The sequence below is a fragment of the Macaca nemestrina genome, chromosome 11 (genome assembly GCF_043159975.1).
Source record: "Macaca nemestrina isolate mMacNem1 chromosome 11, mMacNem.hap1, whole genome shotgun sequence".
Taxonomy (NCBI): Eukaryota; Metazoa; Chordata; class Mammalia; order Primates; family Cercopithecidae; genus Macaca; species Macaca nemestrina.
The window spans coordinates 104,842,710-104,860,815 of NC_092135.1; the positions used below are offsets into that span (position 1 = coordinate 104,842,710).

General features: G+C 40.2%; 1 protein-coding gene across 31 annotated transcripts in view; it reads right to left on the bottom strand.

Annotated features, from left to right (window-relative positions):
* The window catches only part of LOC105468018 (malate dehydrogenase 1B), a 39,928-nt gene that overhangs the window by 20,573 nt on the left and 1,249 nt on the right, over positions 1-18,106 (bottom strand). For 22 of the 31 annotated variants that reach the window (XM_071073299.1, XM_071073296.1, XM_071073291.1 and 19 more), the window contains exons 2-8: positions 14,684-14,796; positions 10,991-11,167; positions 10,647-10,789; positions 8,754-9,250; positions 4,685-4,826; positions 2,824-2,987; positions 66-205 (exon numbers count right to left, since the gene is read on the bottom strand). In XM_071073299.1, the coding sequence (XP_070929400.1) occupies positions 66-205; positions 2,824-2,987; positions 4,685-4,826; positions 8,754-9,250; positions 10,647-10,789; positions 10,991-11,167; positions 14,684-14,796 (1,376 nt within the window). Of the gene's footprint in view, positions 1-65; positions 206-2,823; positions 2,988-4,684; positions 4,827-8,753; positions 9,251-10,646; positions 10,790-10,990; positions 11,168-13,511; positions 13,667-14,683; positions 14,797-18,106 lie in introns of those variants that run through there. The other 9 variants (XM_071073294.1, XM_071073300.1, XM_011717916.3 and 6 more) reach the window with 4 other exon arrangements.

Below are 18,106 nucleotides of genomic sequence, written 5' to 3' on the forward strand. Positions count from 1 at the left end.
GGCCTAGGGGAATCAGTTTAAGATCATTATCAAGGTCAGTCCCCTTGCATCTATTCTGACATTACCTGAATTAGATCACTTGTCATTCTGGTCATTATTTGTTCACTTATTTCAGTATCTTTGAGATCCGTAAGAACCACCCAAGTTCCATTCTCAAATTTCACAGGCATAGAAAAGACGATCCCTTTAGGAATACCAAACTGGCCTGCAGTGAGCAAACACAAAGCAGAGCAAACACAAAGCAAAGCAACACGGCAGAACTTAGAAACATGCACCTTTTCTGTTAAGCACTGTAGAAAAGGACAAACATAATACAGGATTTTTAATGATAATGATGGAATTAAATTTCTGGGAGTTCTTCTCCAAGGAGGACAGAAACACTCCCTCTAGAAGGATTGACTAAGCAACTATCTAAGTTCTAACAATTCTGCCATCTGTATTTCTCTCTCATCCAGAGGCTAGTGCAGTCTTTCTCTTTTGAACCCTGTCTGTATTCTTTTTGTCTGTCTGCATGGCTTTTCTGTGGACCCCTATGCAGCCCATGAGCCTAAGTCATTTGTCCATCTGGCCTTCCACTCTTCTCGCCTGCTATGGCACTCACACAGCCAGAGTATGAGGAACTGGGAAGGGAAAGGAGGGGAGGCAGGAAATTTGGTTATTCCTTTGCAGCCTCCAGTTTGCCATATGTTTTGGTGTGTGTTTGCGTCATGTGGGATGATTTCCTTTACATGTTTCTACATCTTAAGCAGAAGCCATCCTTCATTTAATAACACATTTAATTTCTTTAAGATATACAGAAATACTTATATTTGGATGTGCTCTAAATAAAAAGATTGACCGTATGTATTACTAACTGAGCACCATTCAGACAAAACTGTCCCCGTTTCTGGTGCCTCAATCACATAAGAAAATTATTTCTGCCATTCTAAACAACAAAAATGTCACCAGGGCAAAAAACAAACAAACAAACAAAAACAAAAAAGCAACAACAACAACAAAAAACATTGAGGACATTCAAGAAACCGAGATCTAAAAGACTTTTCCTTAGAGGGCTTCCCAGGTCCTCAAGTAATGCTGTATTTTGTTTAATGTGTGAAGAGCTAGCCTTATGGGCATACAAGGTCTGAGGGTTTACCTGTTTGGTATGGTTTCACAGAGACAGACAATCATCTACCCCTCTCCCCCAAGTACTGCATTGTTTATTTCTGAATATAATTCCTACAGAGATTAATTAAACTTTCTTTCTACAAATAAAGGTAAGGTTTTAAATGCCTGTTTCCCTAAGGAGATAATTTGCTGATCTGAATTCACACTATGGCAATGTTCATGCACCTTAACTTCAGTTGAACAAGATTCACTGAGTGTCTGGATATAAAATACTTCTCCTGTGAAGAGGCAAAGAGGTGGCCCAGAAAAAGCCTTTGCCCTCAGAGTGCCACAATGAAGGGGACATATGCAACTAATCACACTATCAAAAATAGGCAGACTATAATATTCCCTGTGACGGGGGAACAAAATGCTATGTGGGGATACAGAGGAGAGACAGAGATTCATTCTGACATGAGGGATTTGGGGAGATTTCCTTAACCTGCACTGGTGTCACTGAAACAATAGGGAAGATCGTGGTTCTACTTATAACGTAAAGAATACAAGAGATGGAACCAGTTGGGAAGGAAGACAGTACATACAGTTTGGTATATGTTGGATGGAAGTGACAACATGACATCCAGGTGACAATGTTTCAGAAGCTAGAGGCAGAGAGGCCCGAGTCTGCAGCTCTGGGAGTGGACAAGCTTGCTAAGGGAGAAAGTAGAACCCAAAGGGAAGAGATGCTTAAGATAGACCTTACAGATGACAGAACAGCAGCTATTCTCTTTCCTGTTGTGTAAAAATGGTAGAAGTCAGCCAGGTGTGGTGGCTCACGCCTGTGATCCCAGCACTTTGGGAAACCGAAGCAGGCAGATCACAAGGTCAGGAGATTGAGACCATTCTGGCCAACATGGTGAAACCCCGTCTCTACTAAAAATACAAAAATTAGCTGGGTATAGTGGCTTGCGCCTGTGGTCCCAGCTACCCAGGAGGCTGGGGCAGGAGAATCACTTGAACCCGGAAGGCGGGGGTTGCAGTGAGCTGAGATGGCGCCATTGCACTCCAGCCTGAGTGTCACAGCAAGACTCCATGTCAAGCAAACAAACAAAAATGTAGAAGTCTTCTGCATAGTTTTTAGCAGATTAAAACATTAGGGCTGTAAAAGTTTATATGCAGTATTTGTGGATGGAGAGCAACCTTTCCACATCCCCAGTGTTGCCTGGTACCCTGAGATCTGGGTCCTTAAGTGTCCCTCTCTATCCTGCCTTTGTGTCTGTGCTCCTATGGCTCCCTGTGCCCAGTGTTCTTTCCACACTTGTCTTCCAGGTCAACACTCCTCATACTTTAGGCTTACTGGAGTGTTGCCTTCTTTATGAAGCCTGTACTGGTTCCCCCTGCTTCCTGCCTAGAATAGAACTTGCTTTCCCCTTATCTCATGCTAGGAAAACCTAACAACAGATTTTGTTTATGTATCTGGCTCTTGTTTATTCCACCGTAGGTTTCCTGAAGGCAGAGGCCACATCTTAACTCCTATGTGTATTTCCAATGCATTCATGCAAAATATTGTTGACTTTCTGAATGAATAATTGAATGAATGAATTATTATGAAATTGTAAAAGTCCAGGCAGCTTATGGACCACGTTAAGAGCTAGATGGGTGGGGACACAGAATTAGGAGCACAAGGCATAGACATAGGTTTTAAGATTTTACAAGACACGAAAAACCCAGATTTACCTTCACTCAATATTCCTAAAGATACAATCTCCCCAGGCGGTGAGCCATGATACCAGTATTTCAATGTAGTGGCTATACTGTGTGCAGCCAAAATGCCTCCAAATTGTCTTCCTGTGGCGGTCAAGTTTTTAAGAGTTGCCACAAATTCTCTTTTTATCCACTCACTGTAAGGAGAGAAAGAAACAATTTTACAATGGAGAGAGGAATTAAAGTGAAAAAGAGTATTCCCTGGCTCAATGGAACTAAGTATCAGAAACCTAATACACAGTCAAAATAGAAATATGACTTTATTTCTAGTGTCTTTCCTCAGGTGTCTTCAATCCCCATAAAAAAGTCAATTGAAAAATAGTGAAAGGTAGTAGAAAGGAGTCCCAAGATGTCAAACTAAAAATATGATACTATAAACATGGAACACAGAAATGTGGCTAAAAATGGCAAGAACCATTATTTTCATTACAAAGAATTGATCCTGTGTAGACACTACCTTGGAACCAGTAGTACCCTACACATTAAACAAAATAATTTCATAAAACATTGAATTACAGGGTGAGTATCCCTTAGCCTAAATGCTTGGGACCACAGTGTTTCAGATTTTGGAATATTTGCAAACACACAATGAAATATCATGGGAATGGAACTCAGGTCTAAACACAAAGTTCATTTATGTTTCACATATACCTTATACACATAGCCTGAAGGTAACTTTATACAACGTATTTAATAATTTTGTGCACAAAGCAAAGATTGTGTAAATTAAACCACCAGAAAGCAAAGGTGCCGAGTGTAGAATTTTCCACTAGTGGCATCATGTTGGTGCTCGAAAAGTTTTAGTTTTTGGTGCATTTCAGATCAGATTTCTGATTTTTGGATTGGGGTGCTCAAGCTGGATTCACATTGAGAATTAGGAAAACAATTATATTTTTATGATCTGAAGTCTAAACTCAGAGAATAGTCCAGCTGGTCAGTCTCTGCTAACCCTGCACGATACAGCTCTATGCAACACTGGTCCTGCCCAGGCAGCAAATGTAGAGGAATCATGCTTCAAAATAGCGAACTTCAGACACATCCTCCCTAGGCAGGGGTGAAGTTCCTATGGTCTGAGGAAGAAAAGGAAAGCAACGGGCAGTGGAAAGAAAATGCTACCACTGGGAAAGTGCTGCAAAGTTTAGAAAAAATGCTTCAGAGGTGCTCCTTCCTGCTTCTCCTCTGCCTCATCATAATTGCTAGGGTTTATCATGCAGACACAGCTCTAAGTCCTTTATTGGGAGTAATCCATTTCATCTTCCCCAAGACCCTATAGGGAGGGCCCTTATTATGTTACCATTTCCACTTTGCGGATGAAAACTGAGTCATAGAGAGGCTAAGCAGCTTCTCTAAAGTCACACGGCTACTAAGTGGCTAAGTAAGAATCGCAGCCTGGGTGGCTTGGTCCTGGGACCGTGTTCCTCACAACCTCTTGCTTCGGCCTCCTGCCACACAATGCCCAGCCTGGCCTGTGCCTGCTCATCATCTTAATTCCTTGCTTGAAAACATTTCAATTAATTTCAACCTGGATAGATAGCTCTGTCTTTACACTTAGTAAGATTCCCTTATACACGCTTGCTTTAGAGATAACCTTACTTGAATATATGAGCTACTGAAGGATCTGAAATATAATAATTCGTAATTTCAAAATCAAATCAATTACCTAGTTGATATTCTGTGGAATTTTCTGTTTCTGTGGTAGACAGCATGAACAAATACGAGTGTGAACAATGCAAGTTATTTTTGTACAAAGATTTATAAGATGATTTAAAAGATTACAAACATTAAACATTTATTTTAACACTGTCAGTATGCTTCACTTAAAAATACACCATACCTGTCAAAAATCAAGTTTAAAAGAGGGCGTGAATAATGAAGAGGTCCCCAAATGGCACTCTCATATCTGTACACCCTTGTTTTTCTCAGATCAACGTAATTATTTCCACTGATATTACCCCAAATGATCACATCTTTAATGTCTGTGAAGAACGGAAAGTTAAAAAAAATGTATATTAATATAAAAATTACTTGAACCCTATTTTTTGTTTGTGTGCATGTTTGTTTTAGGATTTGTTCTTTTGTTATAAAATGAATCTAAGTTTATGATTCCTAAAATTGTGCAAAATGTGTGGATCACTTCCCTAATTATCATAGTTTGGCAGTACCTAATAATGTTCTGTGAATGGTATGGTGTATAATTAAATTAAAGAAATAATGAAATGTTCCCTGAAAGAAACTGCTACTGAAAATGATTTCACTGGTGTTTGTCCTGACTTTGCTTGCCACTGAGAGAGAGAGAGGTGGAGAGAGAGTGAGTGAGAGGTCAAGAGAGGTGAGGGAGAAAGGACTTTTTAATATGCTTTGATTTTTGACAAGGAGTTCTTGCTTCTAGACTAGAATAGAAATTAGGACAAATCACTTAACTCTGATGGGTTTCATCTCTGGCAAAATGAGGATATTGTAAGAGGACCCTGGGCAACATCTTAGTCAACAAATAGTTATGAATTCTATTCTATGTGTGAGGCACCTCTAAGGTACTAGGTTTAGAAGAAAACAAATCGGCTCAAATCCTTGCAACATTCTAGAGGTGGTGGAAATTGGATGAGAAAACAACTGTTATACAAAGTGATACATGCTAAGAAGTAAAATAAGACCACAGTGGTTAGAGAGAAATAGGCATTAGCATTCAATATGATTTTATCATTGTGAACTGTCTAGGAAGGTTGTATGAAAACTGCAAATAAATAATTTTATTTATTTACTTATTTAACTTATTTATTTGCCTAAAAACTTAATCACTTTTAAGTCCACACCACTTCTTACTGTGGAGATTAACTTCTTCCCTGTTCTCCTGTATAAGATTGCTTTTGTCTTCAACTAACAGAACATCCTACTGACTTGTCTTAACTAGAAGGACTACTTTTCTCAGGTAAGTCATGGTAGGCAGTGACATGTGCTGGTTCAGCAGCTCAGAGATGTGATTCTCTTGGCCTTCCCCTCATGGTCATAAAATGGCTGCAGCAGCTCCAACTATCACCCTCTCTCACACAGTTGTGTTCAGGTATCACCCTCACACAGTTGCGTTCAAGGGCAGGCAATAGGGAAAAGGATAGGGTAGAAGCTTCCTCTTTGGCCTTTTCTCTTTTCAAAAAGTGAAATATTCTTCCCAGGGGACCCCAAATAGACTATATCACTCAACCATTCCTAGTTGCAATGAAGCTAAGGGGTGACTGTTTGAGCCTCTATAGTAGAGAGAGGCTAGCAGGAGAAGAGGGTGGGAAACAGAGTTTGGGTAGCCCACCGCCACTGTCTACCTTCATCCTGGGAGAGTCCCGCCCCCATCAGAATGACTCATGCAGTAGGAATAGCTAGTTCTCCCTCCACCACCCAACTCTCAGAGAAGTTAGTGATGGCTCCCGGGTCCCTATGTAGGAGCTCATAGGATCCCACATAGGATTCCCCACATGGGGAAAATAATTCTTCGGCCAGGTAAGCATATGGTAGGCTTCCTTCCTACAGCCTAAAGAAGCCTTTTAATCTTGCTGGGTTTCATTTTTCTTACCAGTTTTGAGGACCTTGATAGCTCTAAACACCCTAAATTACGCTACAGAAAATGATAGTGGACATCTGTTTTCTTCCCTCTCAGCATGAATTCCCCCTCCTTCTTCTTCTTCTTCTTTTTTTTTTTTTTCATTAAGAGCATCCTGATTTTTCTTTAAATAACTACTCCTTCTCCAATGTCAGTCCCTATCTATGTGTCGGGTGGGACTGTCCTCACGCCTTAGGTCCACCTATAGGCATTAGATGCAGATTCCACCCACCCCCCATCCACCCCTGGCCGTGATGGTTGATTTAGAGATGGGCAAGCGGTCCAAGTCTGGACGATAAGTTTGTACTCCTTTTTGCACAAACAACTAGGAAAGAAAACCCTCATTCTCCTGGGGTATGTAAACTACAAGCATGTGAGTCTGGGATGCCAATGACCACTCTGCCACCTTTTAGGGCCGAACTGCGAAGGAGACCAACACGGAGAGCACAGCAGAGTGATAGGCCAGCAGAGAGAGCACAGGTATGTCCTGGCACCACTGTTTGAGCTCCAACATCCAGCTATGTCTGAAATAAGAACTACCTCCTGTGCTTTTCAGTTATGTGGGGAAAAAAGTTCTCTATTTCACTTCAATCACTTTTTGTATTTTTTTGAGTCAAGGGCTTGCTCTGTTGCCCAGGCTCATTGCAGCCTCATGGCTTACTTGTAGCCTCAAACTCCTGGGCTCAAGTGATCCTCCCACTTCAGCCTCCCAAGTAGCTGGAATTACAGGTGTAAGCCATGGTACCTGATGACTTCAGTCACTTCGAGTTGACTTTTTTGGCAACAGAAGGAGTCCTGACGAGCCAATACATACGGTCTGATAAATAGTGCGATTTATGAACTGAACTTAGGGGTTATCATGAATCTTGCTTTTCTGAAAAGGTTTGCCACCCTCTTGGAATCTCAAATAATCCCTGAATAATTTCCTTGGTGGCTTTTCTCTTTCATGATGTTTTGCTGAACTTTGGTCATTGCTGGCTGTCTCCTTGCTGCCTCACTGACAATTCTACTTGGACTACTGTCCCTCTAATGCCTTTTTCCTTTTACCAACTTTCCTCCATTTTTCTTTTTTCTGCTTCTCACATGCTTATTGGATTTGAGTAGAGTGGAGCTTAGAGTCATGGCACCAGCAGACCCACAAGACAGCAGCTTTCTGGCTGAAAGCCCCTAACCCCCGGAACCCCCTAACCCACACATACACCTTGTTTTAGATTCTTCTTGATACTTTTCAGTAGTGTATCATAGACTTTCTGTGATAAGTCACTGTCTACACATGTAATTATAAGGTTGATGACAGAGATAATATAGAAAAAAGTTTTCGTTTCCTTTTGAATAATTTTAGCATCAATTTGGTTGAGTGTTTTAGTGATTGTGGGGATAAAACACTAAAGATATGTATGCAAGAATACCAGAAATTATTATTTACAGAGTTTCATTGATACAAAAAAGAAAATACAGCTCTGGCTATAATGTTAGGGGTTCACTGAAGCCTTTTTTGTCCTGACTGGGAACATTCTAGGCTCACATTTCATTGTCTTTCCAATTTTGCTTGAGAGAATGCCTAGCATCTCCTTCCCTTCTCAATGGACACTGTTGTACCTGCTCCATCTAAGGGCAAAAGTAGCTAAAATATGTCCAAAATTATCTCCCTTTTCAAATGCAACGATCAATTTTCTGATTTAGTCTCATCTTCTCATCTTCATATGATTCTGATATTTACCAGTTCAAAGATTAATAGGAGCAGAAACTGCTCAGATATCGTAATCCTATTAATAAGCTTAACATCCTTGGAAATGTTTATTATGTGCCATACACTCTTCTAAGCACTTTAGGAATACATCTCACCGAATCCTCACATCAATTCTAGGAGATAGGCACTGTTAATGTCCTCATTTTACTGATGAGGAAACCGACACACCGAAAAGACTAAATGACGGCTCAAGGTCATACGGGTGGGAAGTGGGGCAGAGCCACTTACACATAGCTTTGATTTTCTTTTAAACACTGGTTACCTTAATTGACTATTATTATGGGAAAAAATGGAATACGATGTGTCAAATTATCACCTGCATAATATAAATTGTATTGTATTAAACATTTATTGATTTTTATAATGATGGAAAAAGCCAGTAAAAAAACAAAAAAACAAAAAAACAACATTTGCACAGTAGTCAAATCATGCAATAACTTCTTTATGCCTGTTTTATACTTCCTATTCCAGATACTCAGAATGTTCCTAGAGGGGACAGTGTTCTTCCTAGCTGCTTTGAAATGTTGCTTCAAAATAAAAACAAAACATAAAGAGACGTTCACTCACATGAAGGAGTTGTCTTCAGTTTTCTGGCCAGTATGGCTTTCGCTTCACCTTCCACCCCCAGTGCCACGGCAATAATGTTGTGTGCGATGCGTGGGGCATATCTCATGAGTAAAACTGTCTTCAGGTTCACAAAGGTTTTCCCTCCCACGATGACTCTGACGGACTCATGAGCATTTTTCTCTATCAGGTACCCGTAGAGCCTGCACAGAGGCACCCTGCTTCGGAGGCAGTCCTCCAGAGTGAACACCTCCTTGTCGGTGCTATCGTCCAGCACCACAATGACGTGGGCCTGGCAGAAGGCCTCCTCCACCTTCGTGCAGATGGAGACACTGCGCAGGACGGGTGATGCCAGGTCCTGGGTCTCCATCACAAGGCTTTTGAGATATTCTTCTGCCTGCTTGTTGTCAAATAGAGTTATGCTAATTTCTGTATGCATCCCAAACACTTCGCCACTCGTCAATATGGGAATTAGGTTGTAGCAGGCAGGAGCAGAGGCACTGATAAAAATGCAAAGCTGGACTGTGAATAGTTACATCCTTTGTCCCTTTTAAGCCTTTATTCTTAATAGATATTTCTGCATGTGCATCAATAGGGTGGTTTAATATTTAAATAAGCATACACACAGCTGCATTGACATTTTAAGGCTAGAAGCCAAAAGTAGAACAAAAACTTCTCACTACCAATCCCTTGCTCTGACCATCTGAAATCAGTCCCCAAATAATAAATACATCTGTTCATTAGTTTTTTCAAAGAAAACAGAATTCCCCCTATACAGAAATCAAAAGAAAAAAACTGTATTATATTGCTGTAATTACATGTTTATATTTCCTCCTAAAAAGATAACGATAAAAGTTTCAGTTAGCCATAGCTCTTTTTAAAAAAATACAACCTCATCTACACAATAATGACTTTTTTTTTTTTTTTTTTTGGAAAGGGCTACCTTTTCCAAATTCTTACACAGAAAAATCCTTACAAAGATGGCTGGGATCAACACAGGCTATGTAAGGTGTATCTGTAGCCACAATTCTGCAGTTGTCTACAGCTGTGACTATCAACTGTGAACTGTAATGCCCACCACGGGAAGTTCAGAAACGTATCTGGGCATTTCTGGTATTCACAGTGGGTTTCGGGAGGTGTACAACAGGGGTTTCAACAGTATCTGTACCGATTTAATCCTTTGAAACATCTAAAGAAGATGTGATAGTTATTAAATCTGGGTGATAGGATCATGGATGTTTATTACATCATTCTCAATTCCTTTCTGTATTTAAAATATTTCATAATAACAATTTTAAAGATGAGTGTATATATTAGGATACATACGTACGTATGAGCAGGAAAGTGCAAAAGACAAACTGAGGGGTGAGGAAAGGAGAGGGGGTGGGAGAGAGAGAGCCAGAGAGACAGAGTGACAGTGCAGAGAAAGAAAGAGAGTGTGACAACAAGGACTGCATGTACCCAGACTGGGAGCAAAGAGGAGCACACATGAGAAGGAGAAAAGCAAAAGGGAGCAAGGTGAGGGGAGTGGGGTTACAAAGAGGGAGTGGGTGCATAAAGAAAAGCCAAACAAAGCTCTAGCAAGTGGGAAAGAGGGAGAGAGCAACAGTCAGAAAGGGTGAGCTTCTGCAAAGCAGTCATGCTATAGAGTTGTTTTTAGACCAAGTATATGCGTGTGTGTGTGTCTGTAAAACCTAAAACTCATTTATGAGTTATATGGAGAATACAAACACACACACACATACACACACACACACAGAGGCATATGTATATGTGTATACATATAAGTATACACACACATTCAGCTATTCTTCCATCATGAAATTAATCCCACCTCATTGTCCTTTCTAAATATAAAAAGTCAATCTCGTGAATCCTGGGATTTGACTGTCCTACCTAGTGATCCAGACCTGCAAGGGGTTGATGCAAGTTTTCAGGCCTTCTTCCTCCTGCTCTTTTTGTATATGTGCCCCCAGGTTCTCTTGAGCAATTACCATCATCAACTCAGTCGTCATGCTAGAGGTGACATCATAGTAAAGCTAAATATTGGGAGAGAAAAAGTCAACATGAGAGAATAGATAACTAGTTGAAACTGGCTATAATGGAAAGTTTTTGTTTAAAGTCAAAATACAATAAAAAGAGACATGAGAGAATGTCTCAGAAAGCAAGATAATTGAAAAATAAAATAATGTAAGAGAATTATCATTGTTAGAACAGATAAGTCAAGTTAACTTATATACCTGGGCATGCTCCAGGAACTCATTATATCCTCCCAAAAGCAAACCCTTTCCTCCACGATCCAACAGCTCTCTCCATATGATAGGGGAATTCTTGTGACTCCACTTATTCTTTTCACACACATCTTTTAGCCAATCCTGTTGAATGATATTCCAAGTGAAGTCATATATTAACTCTGCCTGGGAATTCAATTTAATACTTTAGAATTCAAACATTAAAATACCAGGTTGTTTTTAATGTCACTACATATATATATATATATATAAAATATAATTTAGATATCTTTAAAGACTAAAATGTAAATATAGAAAATAGTGATGATGTTAGTAGCAGATTAATTAGATAAGAAAGCATATTCTTCAAATTAATTGACTAAATAAAGGTACTGAAAGTTGCTCTTTTTGCTGAGGAGATCTGGAATGCAAGTGTTTAGCTTAAAGAGAGGTTACATGTTCCAACTCAACTGATTTTTTAAAAAATTCAACTAGTTTTGCCCTTATTCTTCTACACATGCAATATTTCCAGTCTTAGGGGCATATAACATTTGATACTGTTTTTCAAATCTGTGAGTGTGGTTTATGTAGTTCAGACTAAATTAACAAGCTAAAAGTTATTTGGATATTTCCGATAATATTTATCAGAAAAAGTTTAAATTATCATTATCTGGTTTGTATAGGCTAGGCCTTCCAATGACAAGATCTGAGTAGAGTCAAACAGCAACATTTTTATCAGCTAAGTACATGGCAGCAGTCTTAAAAACCATGTCATTGGAGGCATGGGTAATGAGGCCACCTTACCAATAAAATCCTGGAAACTAATTTCCTTGCTGATATTGAAGATATGCCTGCCTTTATCTCACTTAAAGCAAACAGTGCTGCTATGAGGATTCCAGCATGGCCCCTCTAGCCACAGCATAGCCAGACCAATGAAGTACTGGGCCTATGAAGGAAAGAAACATTACCCCAAAAAACCTTCCGCACCCTGCAGAGCATGTTAATGTCCCAGCAGGAGCTGCGAGTGTGTGTAAAGGACTGGACCCTTACAGTGCTGAATCAAGAGTGGAACATGAAGTTATACAAGGGAGAATTCATTAGTATGAATCACTTTTCTGCAGTTCAAGAGTGTATACCCTGGCAAGGACCTCAGAAGACAGGAACAACATGTTGCCAGACTGGCTCTTAGAAACTTGGGGAAGGTAATTAAATAAAATAGAAATGCCAGACTTCATGGAAGACAGTAGAAGAATGGATCAAAAGACTAGTGATGCCGGGTGCAGTGGCTCACGCCTGTAATCCCAGCACTTTGGGAGGCTGAGGCAGAGGGAACATCTGAGGTCAGGAGTTCGAGACAAGCCTGGTCAACATGGTGAAACTCCATCTCTACTAAAAATATAAAAATTAGCTGGGCGTGGTGGTGGGTGCCTGTAATCCCAGCTACTCAGGAGGCTGAGGCAGGAGAATTGCTTGAACCTGGGAGGCGGAGGTTGCAGAGAGCTGAGATTGCACCACTGCACTCTAGCCTGGGTGACAAGAGCGAAACTCCGTCTCAAAAAAAATAAATTAATTAAAAAAAAAAAAAAAGACTAGTGAACGTGGTATTATGGAAGGCTAGAAAGCCCACCATTCAACCATGTTCTCTGGAAGGGACTGCAGGATACAACATGCACCTAAGTGATAAGGAATGCACTGGTAAGAGGGGTCCCAGTGTCACTGAGAAGCCCAGTGTGGCTGTCCGTTCTAAGCCAAGGCTGTTTTTTTTTTTTAAACTTCTATTTTAAGTTCAGGGGTACAAGTGCAGGTTTGTTACATAGGTAAATTTGTGTCATGGGGTTTGTTGTACAAATTATTTCATCACCCAGGTATTCAGCCTAGTGCCGATTAGTTATTTTTCCTGATCCTCTCCCTCCTCCCACTCTCTACCTTCCGATTGGCCTTAGTGTGTGTTTTTTCTCTCCCTGTGTCCAGATGTTCTCCTCATTTAACCCCCACTTATAAGTGAGAATATGTGGTATTTGGTTTTCTGTTCCTGTATTACTGTGCTAAGGATAATGATAATGACCATCCATGTCCCCGCAAAGGACATGATCTCATTCCTTTTTATGGCTGTGTAGTATTTCCTGATGTATATGTACCACATTTTCTTTCTCCAGTCTATCATTGATAGGCATTGAGGTTGATTGCATGTCTTTGCTATTGTGAATAGTGTTGCAATGAACATATGTCTGCATGTGTCTTTATAAAAGAATGATTTATATTCTGGGGGGTATATACACAGTAATGGGATTTCTGGGTTGATTGTTATTTCTATCTTTCTATGCTTCCACCAATAGTGTATAAGTGTTCCTTTTTCTCCACAACTTCACCAGCATCTGTTATTTTTTGACTTTTAAATAACAGTCATTCTGACTGGTATGAGATGGAATCTCATTGTGGTTTTGATTTGCATTCCTCTAATAACCTGTAATGTTGAGCATTTTTTCATATGATTGTGGCCAAAGCTGTTAAAGGACATGCTGCTACACACCTGAACTCTCTGGCAATTGAGATGATAAAATCCTGAAATAATAGAGGCCAGTGGGCAGTGCCAACCAGAGAACATTTATTGTGACAGAAGCACTAAACAACCCAGCAGACGAGATAACTTAGCTGAAGACCAGACCAGCAGAGAGTGAGGGAAATCTACAATGGATGGTAGAGAAGAGAGGGAGAGAAAAGAGGTGATGACTGTCGGTTTGTCCCTGAAATTATGAGCAGTGGAGACTATAGTTCATTTGACTAACCTTTCTCTTGTAAAGTTTCCCCAGGGAAAGATGGCAACCAGAATCCAAGGAGCTGTTCCAAGACGGTGTGAACTGATTATAGGGAGCATGTGGCTCCAAAAGGCACAACAGGTAGACTGTAGCCAGTGCTGTCATGTACACTCCAGGTTCCCCCTTCACAAATGAGGCACTCACTCTCTCAGGCACCCGGCGTATTAGAGGCTGGTAACTTAAAGTCTGACTCCATTCTCTCTCTAGGAATTGACTTCAGCCAAAGAAAATTGCCTTGCCTAAGGTTAGGTTCCTTCTCAGGGGCAGCTGATATCCAATGGCTGGTTGAGGAGGGAGCACAAAAGCTCAACTACCTTGCCTCAGTTTGGAATACCTCTGAAAGGCCATAAAGAGTTCACTGTGGGATCCGCTGAGTCCTCTGTTGCAGCTATGTCGAAGTTCAACTTGTTCCTTTACCCAATCCTGCCGCCCTCATTCCGTTTCAGGATGCTGTTCCCAAGACCACTTCCCAGTAAAGACCCTTCACCAAAATCTACATCTCAAAGTCTGTTTCTGGGGAAACAGAATCCCAAAGAAGGGTATCCCAAAGAAGGGTATCCCAAAGAAGTAATTGGAAATCAATACCAGGGAGAATGAAAAGTTAGCAAGTGCAGTGTAAGCTACCTGGATTCTTCAGGGGGTGCGGCCAAACTCATCCACTTATTGATTAGAGTCTCATTTGTACTACTAGGTATTAGGGAAAAACATAAACATTATTTTGAGACCGGTAAGTAGGGACTTGTTTTACTAGTATTCAAATATCACTTGTACATGAACAGTCATTACTAGAAGCCAATCTAATACACTAGCTAATATTTAATCAAATTGAAACACATTTTCAATGTGTTTGCACGAGTGAGTTCAACAAACTATAAAGGCTTCTTACCTCCCAAACCTCAGGACGTTGTGTGATTTTATGTATCCGAAAATCAGGAAGATTCTTTTGTAAATAGTCTGCCAGAAGTTCTGTTTTAGCATAATATGGACAATCTGCTCTACCTAAAAGAGTTCAAATTAGCAATGTTTTCTTTCATCATGCATAAATTATTATGTAGTTCTAAGTATTTGCTATGTAATTACAGAATTAGTCATAGTTATGATATAATTTAGTAACATAAAGTTGTAGTATAAACTGAAACTGCTATGACATAAACTTCTGATGTTTATTAGATTAATACAAATAAAATAAACTTCATAGGAGGTCAGAATCTTAAGTAATAAAATGTGGAAAGAAAAAAAAACCCTACTGAATATTTATTCTCTTCTAGTAATATGCTGGACCTCACTTCCTCTAGGAGGCTGCTAACTACTACTAATTCAGCGTGAATTAGTGCTGATAATGAACTACTCACTAATGGCCACCAAAAGGTAAAGTTTGAAGTAAGGAGTGGTGGTAAAATCACTTTTGGATTTGATGCGTGTCAGGAAGTTGTGGGGATGGGAAAGATGAATCTGGGATAACTTCTATTTTCTGGCTTGGGCAGATGATACTGACCTTAACTAGAGAGAAATCATGAATGAGAAATTTAACTTTAGTCAAGTGCAGTTGGAGGTATTTGTAGTATGTCTAAGTGGATATGATCAGCAAGTAGCGCTATATATATATATATATATATATATATATATATATATATATGTAGGTGCAGGTGCCATGTAAGGGTTTCAGACACACAGTTTGTAGCCATCAACACCCAGGAAGTTAAAGCCACTACACCAGATGGAATTGGGCATCTGATAGAGCAGGAGGGATGGGGCAAAATGCAGAGCCCTCTCTGTAGCATTCTTCCTCAGTAACTCCTAGTCACCAGTTCCTTGGCCTCATGGAAACTCCTAAGTTATCAACCTGTCTGAAGCGACCCCTGTCTATCAGCCGCCCTGTCCAGTTCAAATCTATGGTTCATTTCTTCAAACCACTTTCTGGTCGATGTCTTAAATTATCTCTCCCCACTATCCTTTTGGGAAATGAGCCTGATAAAAGCCCCTCATCTTGGATGAACTCAATTACTTGCCTTTTCTGTAGCTGGGTCCTACCTGCTAGGCACCACTACAGAAACATGGTAGAACCAAGCACAGGGCACCTTTAAAATTCATCGTCACCAGCTTTAATTGGCCATCAACCCTGTGTGGAGATCCCTTTGTTTCCCTTATCAGCATTCTCTTCTGTTCTCTACAATTACTATTCCAAACTTTTTCCTCTTCCTGCAAATCTTTTCCTTCTCCCCAACATTCTTCTGTATTATCAGAACACAACAAACAACTTTGCTTTCTACTTTACAAAACCCAATCCAAACAAAACAAAACGGCATTAGTTTGGAAAACCTCCAACCTCCTCCATCACATCTACATGCCTGTCTGCTTTTGGACTCATCCTTTCCTCCTTTCTTCATTTCAATGGAAGAGGAGTTCCATCTCCTGTCTAATCTAATCCCACCACTTATGCTCTGAATCTCACCCTCATCTGCCTTCTCAGGAGCCTTGCTTAATTATCCTCTCTTTCTAGAGTCTTGTATCTGTTTCCAATAGTCCCTTTCTGTCATATTTAAATATACTCATTATGTTCCTCCTGTCCTAAGAGACAAAAAACTCATCTCCCCCTCTAGCTATTGCCTTTCATATGTCCTTTTTGATCAAACTATCTTGAAAGAGTTCTCTATACTTGCCATCCTCAGTTCTTCACTTCCATTTATTTCTCATCCACTGCAATGTAGCACACCCCACAATTCTCTTGAAGGTCACCAAGGACTTCCATGCCACTAAATCCAACAGATACTTTCTGATCCTTTTCTTGTTAACCCTTGGCAGCATCTGCCACTACTGCCCCCTTCCAACCTTTTGAAACACCTGCTATGGTGGGGGCATTCTTCAGGTTCTCCTACTTCTCTGGTTACTCCTTTCCATCCTTTGTAGTTTTCCATTCCTTTATCAACCCACTAAAAGGTATCATTCTGAGAAGCATCTTATCTTTATGTCTTATATATTCTTTTTGGCCAATCTGCTTCATTCCCTTGGCTTCAAGTAGCAATCTATATTTCCAGCTCAGATCTATCTCCTTATCTAGATGCCTACACCCTCCTGTATTTTCCCATCTCCTTCAAAATGTCTCATACACACTCAGATGGTCTATGATGTATTTTTTCACCATTCCTGTACTAAATTTACTTAGTCGCTTATATTTTTTATGTTCATTTCCCTAATTATCTAAGAGTAGTAAGAGTATCTAGAGTATTAAGCCTACTCTTCCACTTTTTTGTTTTTTTCAGTGACTCCTAATCTCTGCAGTTATTCAAACATCTGCTTGGGAACAATGTTTAACTCATTTTTCTCCCTTATCTGCTCTCCTCCACTCAATCAGACATCCAGTTCTATAGATTCTGCCTCCCTAATATCTCTCCAATCCATTCACTTCTCTCCATCTCCATTGTTTGCCACTCTAGGTGAGGTCACCATCAACTCCCTCCTGGACTATAGCACTATTCTCCTAACTGGTCTCTTGGCATCCAGTCTTTTTCCCCCACACTACAGTCATAACATTCAGATAAAATTCAAATTTGATTAGGACCTCCTCCCCTTCCAAAAACATTTCATGTACTCTGAATAAAGTCTAAACTACTGAATGTGACTCAAAAGAATCTACATTATCTAACTCTAGCCTCACTTTATGACATTCTCTTCCTTGTACTATTTGCTTCAGTCCTAATAAACTTATTTCAATTTTATGCTTATTTTATATTCTCAATTATCACCAAACCAGTTCTCCTTGCTGTAACCCCACTCCCAGTTACCCATGCCTAAATTGCTCCCCTCCTTTCTACCTCTTCTCTGTTAGGTAATTCATTATCATCTTTCAGGTATCTGCTTAAAATCTCTCCCTCTGGGAAGCCCTTACCTGATTAAGTAAGGTCCCCTGCTATCGTTCCTATAGAACCCTGCCCTGCCAATGTCATACATGCAACATTCTCTGTAAGTGTGTTTTCCACTGACTTCCCACCATACAGTTAGTCAGTGTTCAAAAATATTCTTCTGGGCCAGGTGCGGTGGCGTGTGCCTGTAATCTTGGCACTTTGGGAGGTCAAGGCGGGCAAATCGCTTGAGTGTAGGAGTTCAAGACCAGCGTGGGCAACATGACAAAATGTCTACAAAAATACAAAAATTAGCTGGGCATGCTGGTGCATGCCTGTAGTCCCGGCTACTTGGGAGGCTGAGGTGGGAGGATCACTTGAGCCCAGGAGGTCAAAGCTGCAGTGAGCCATGATTGTGCCATTGCAGTCCAGCCTGGGTGACAAAGTGAGACCCTGTATCAAAAAAAAAA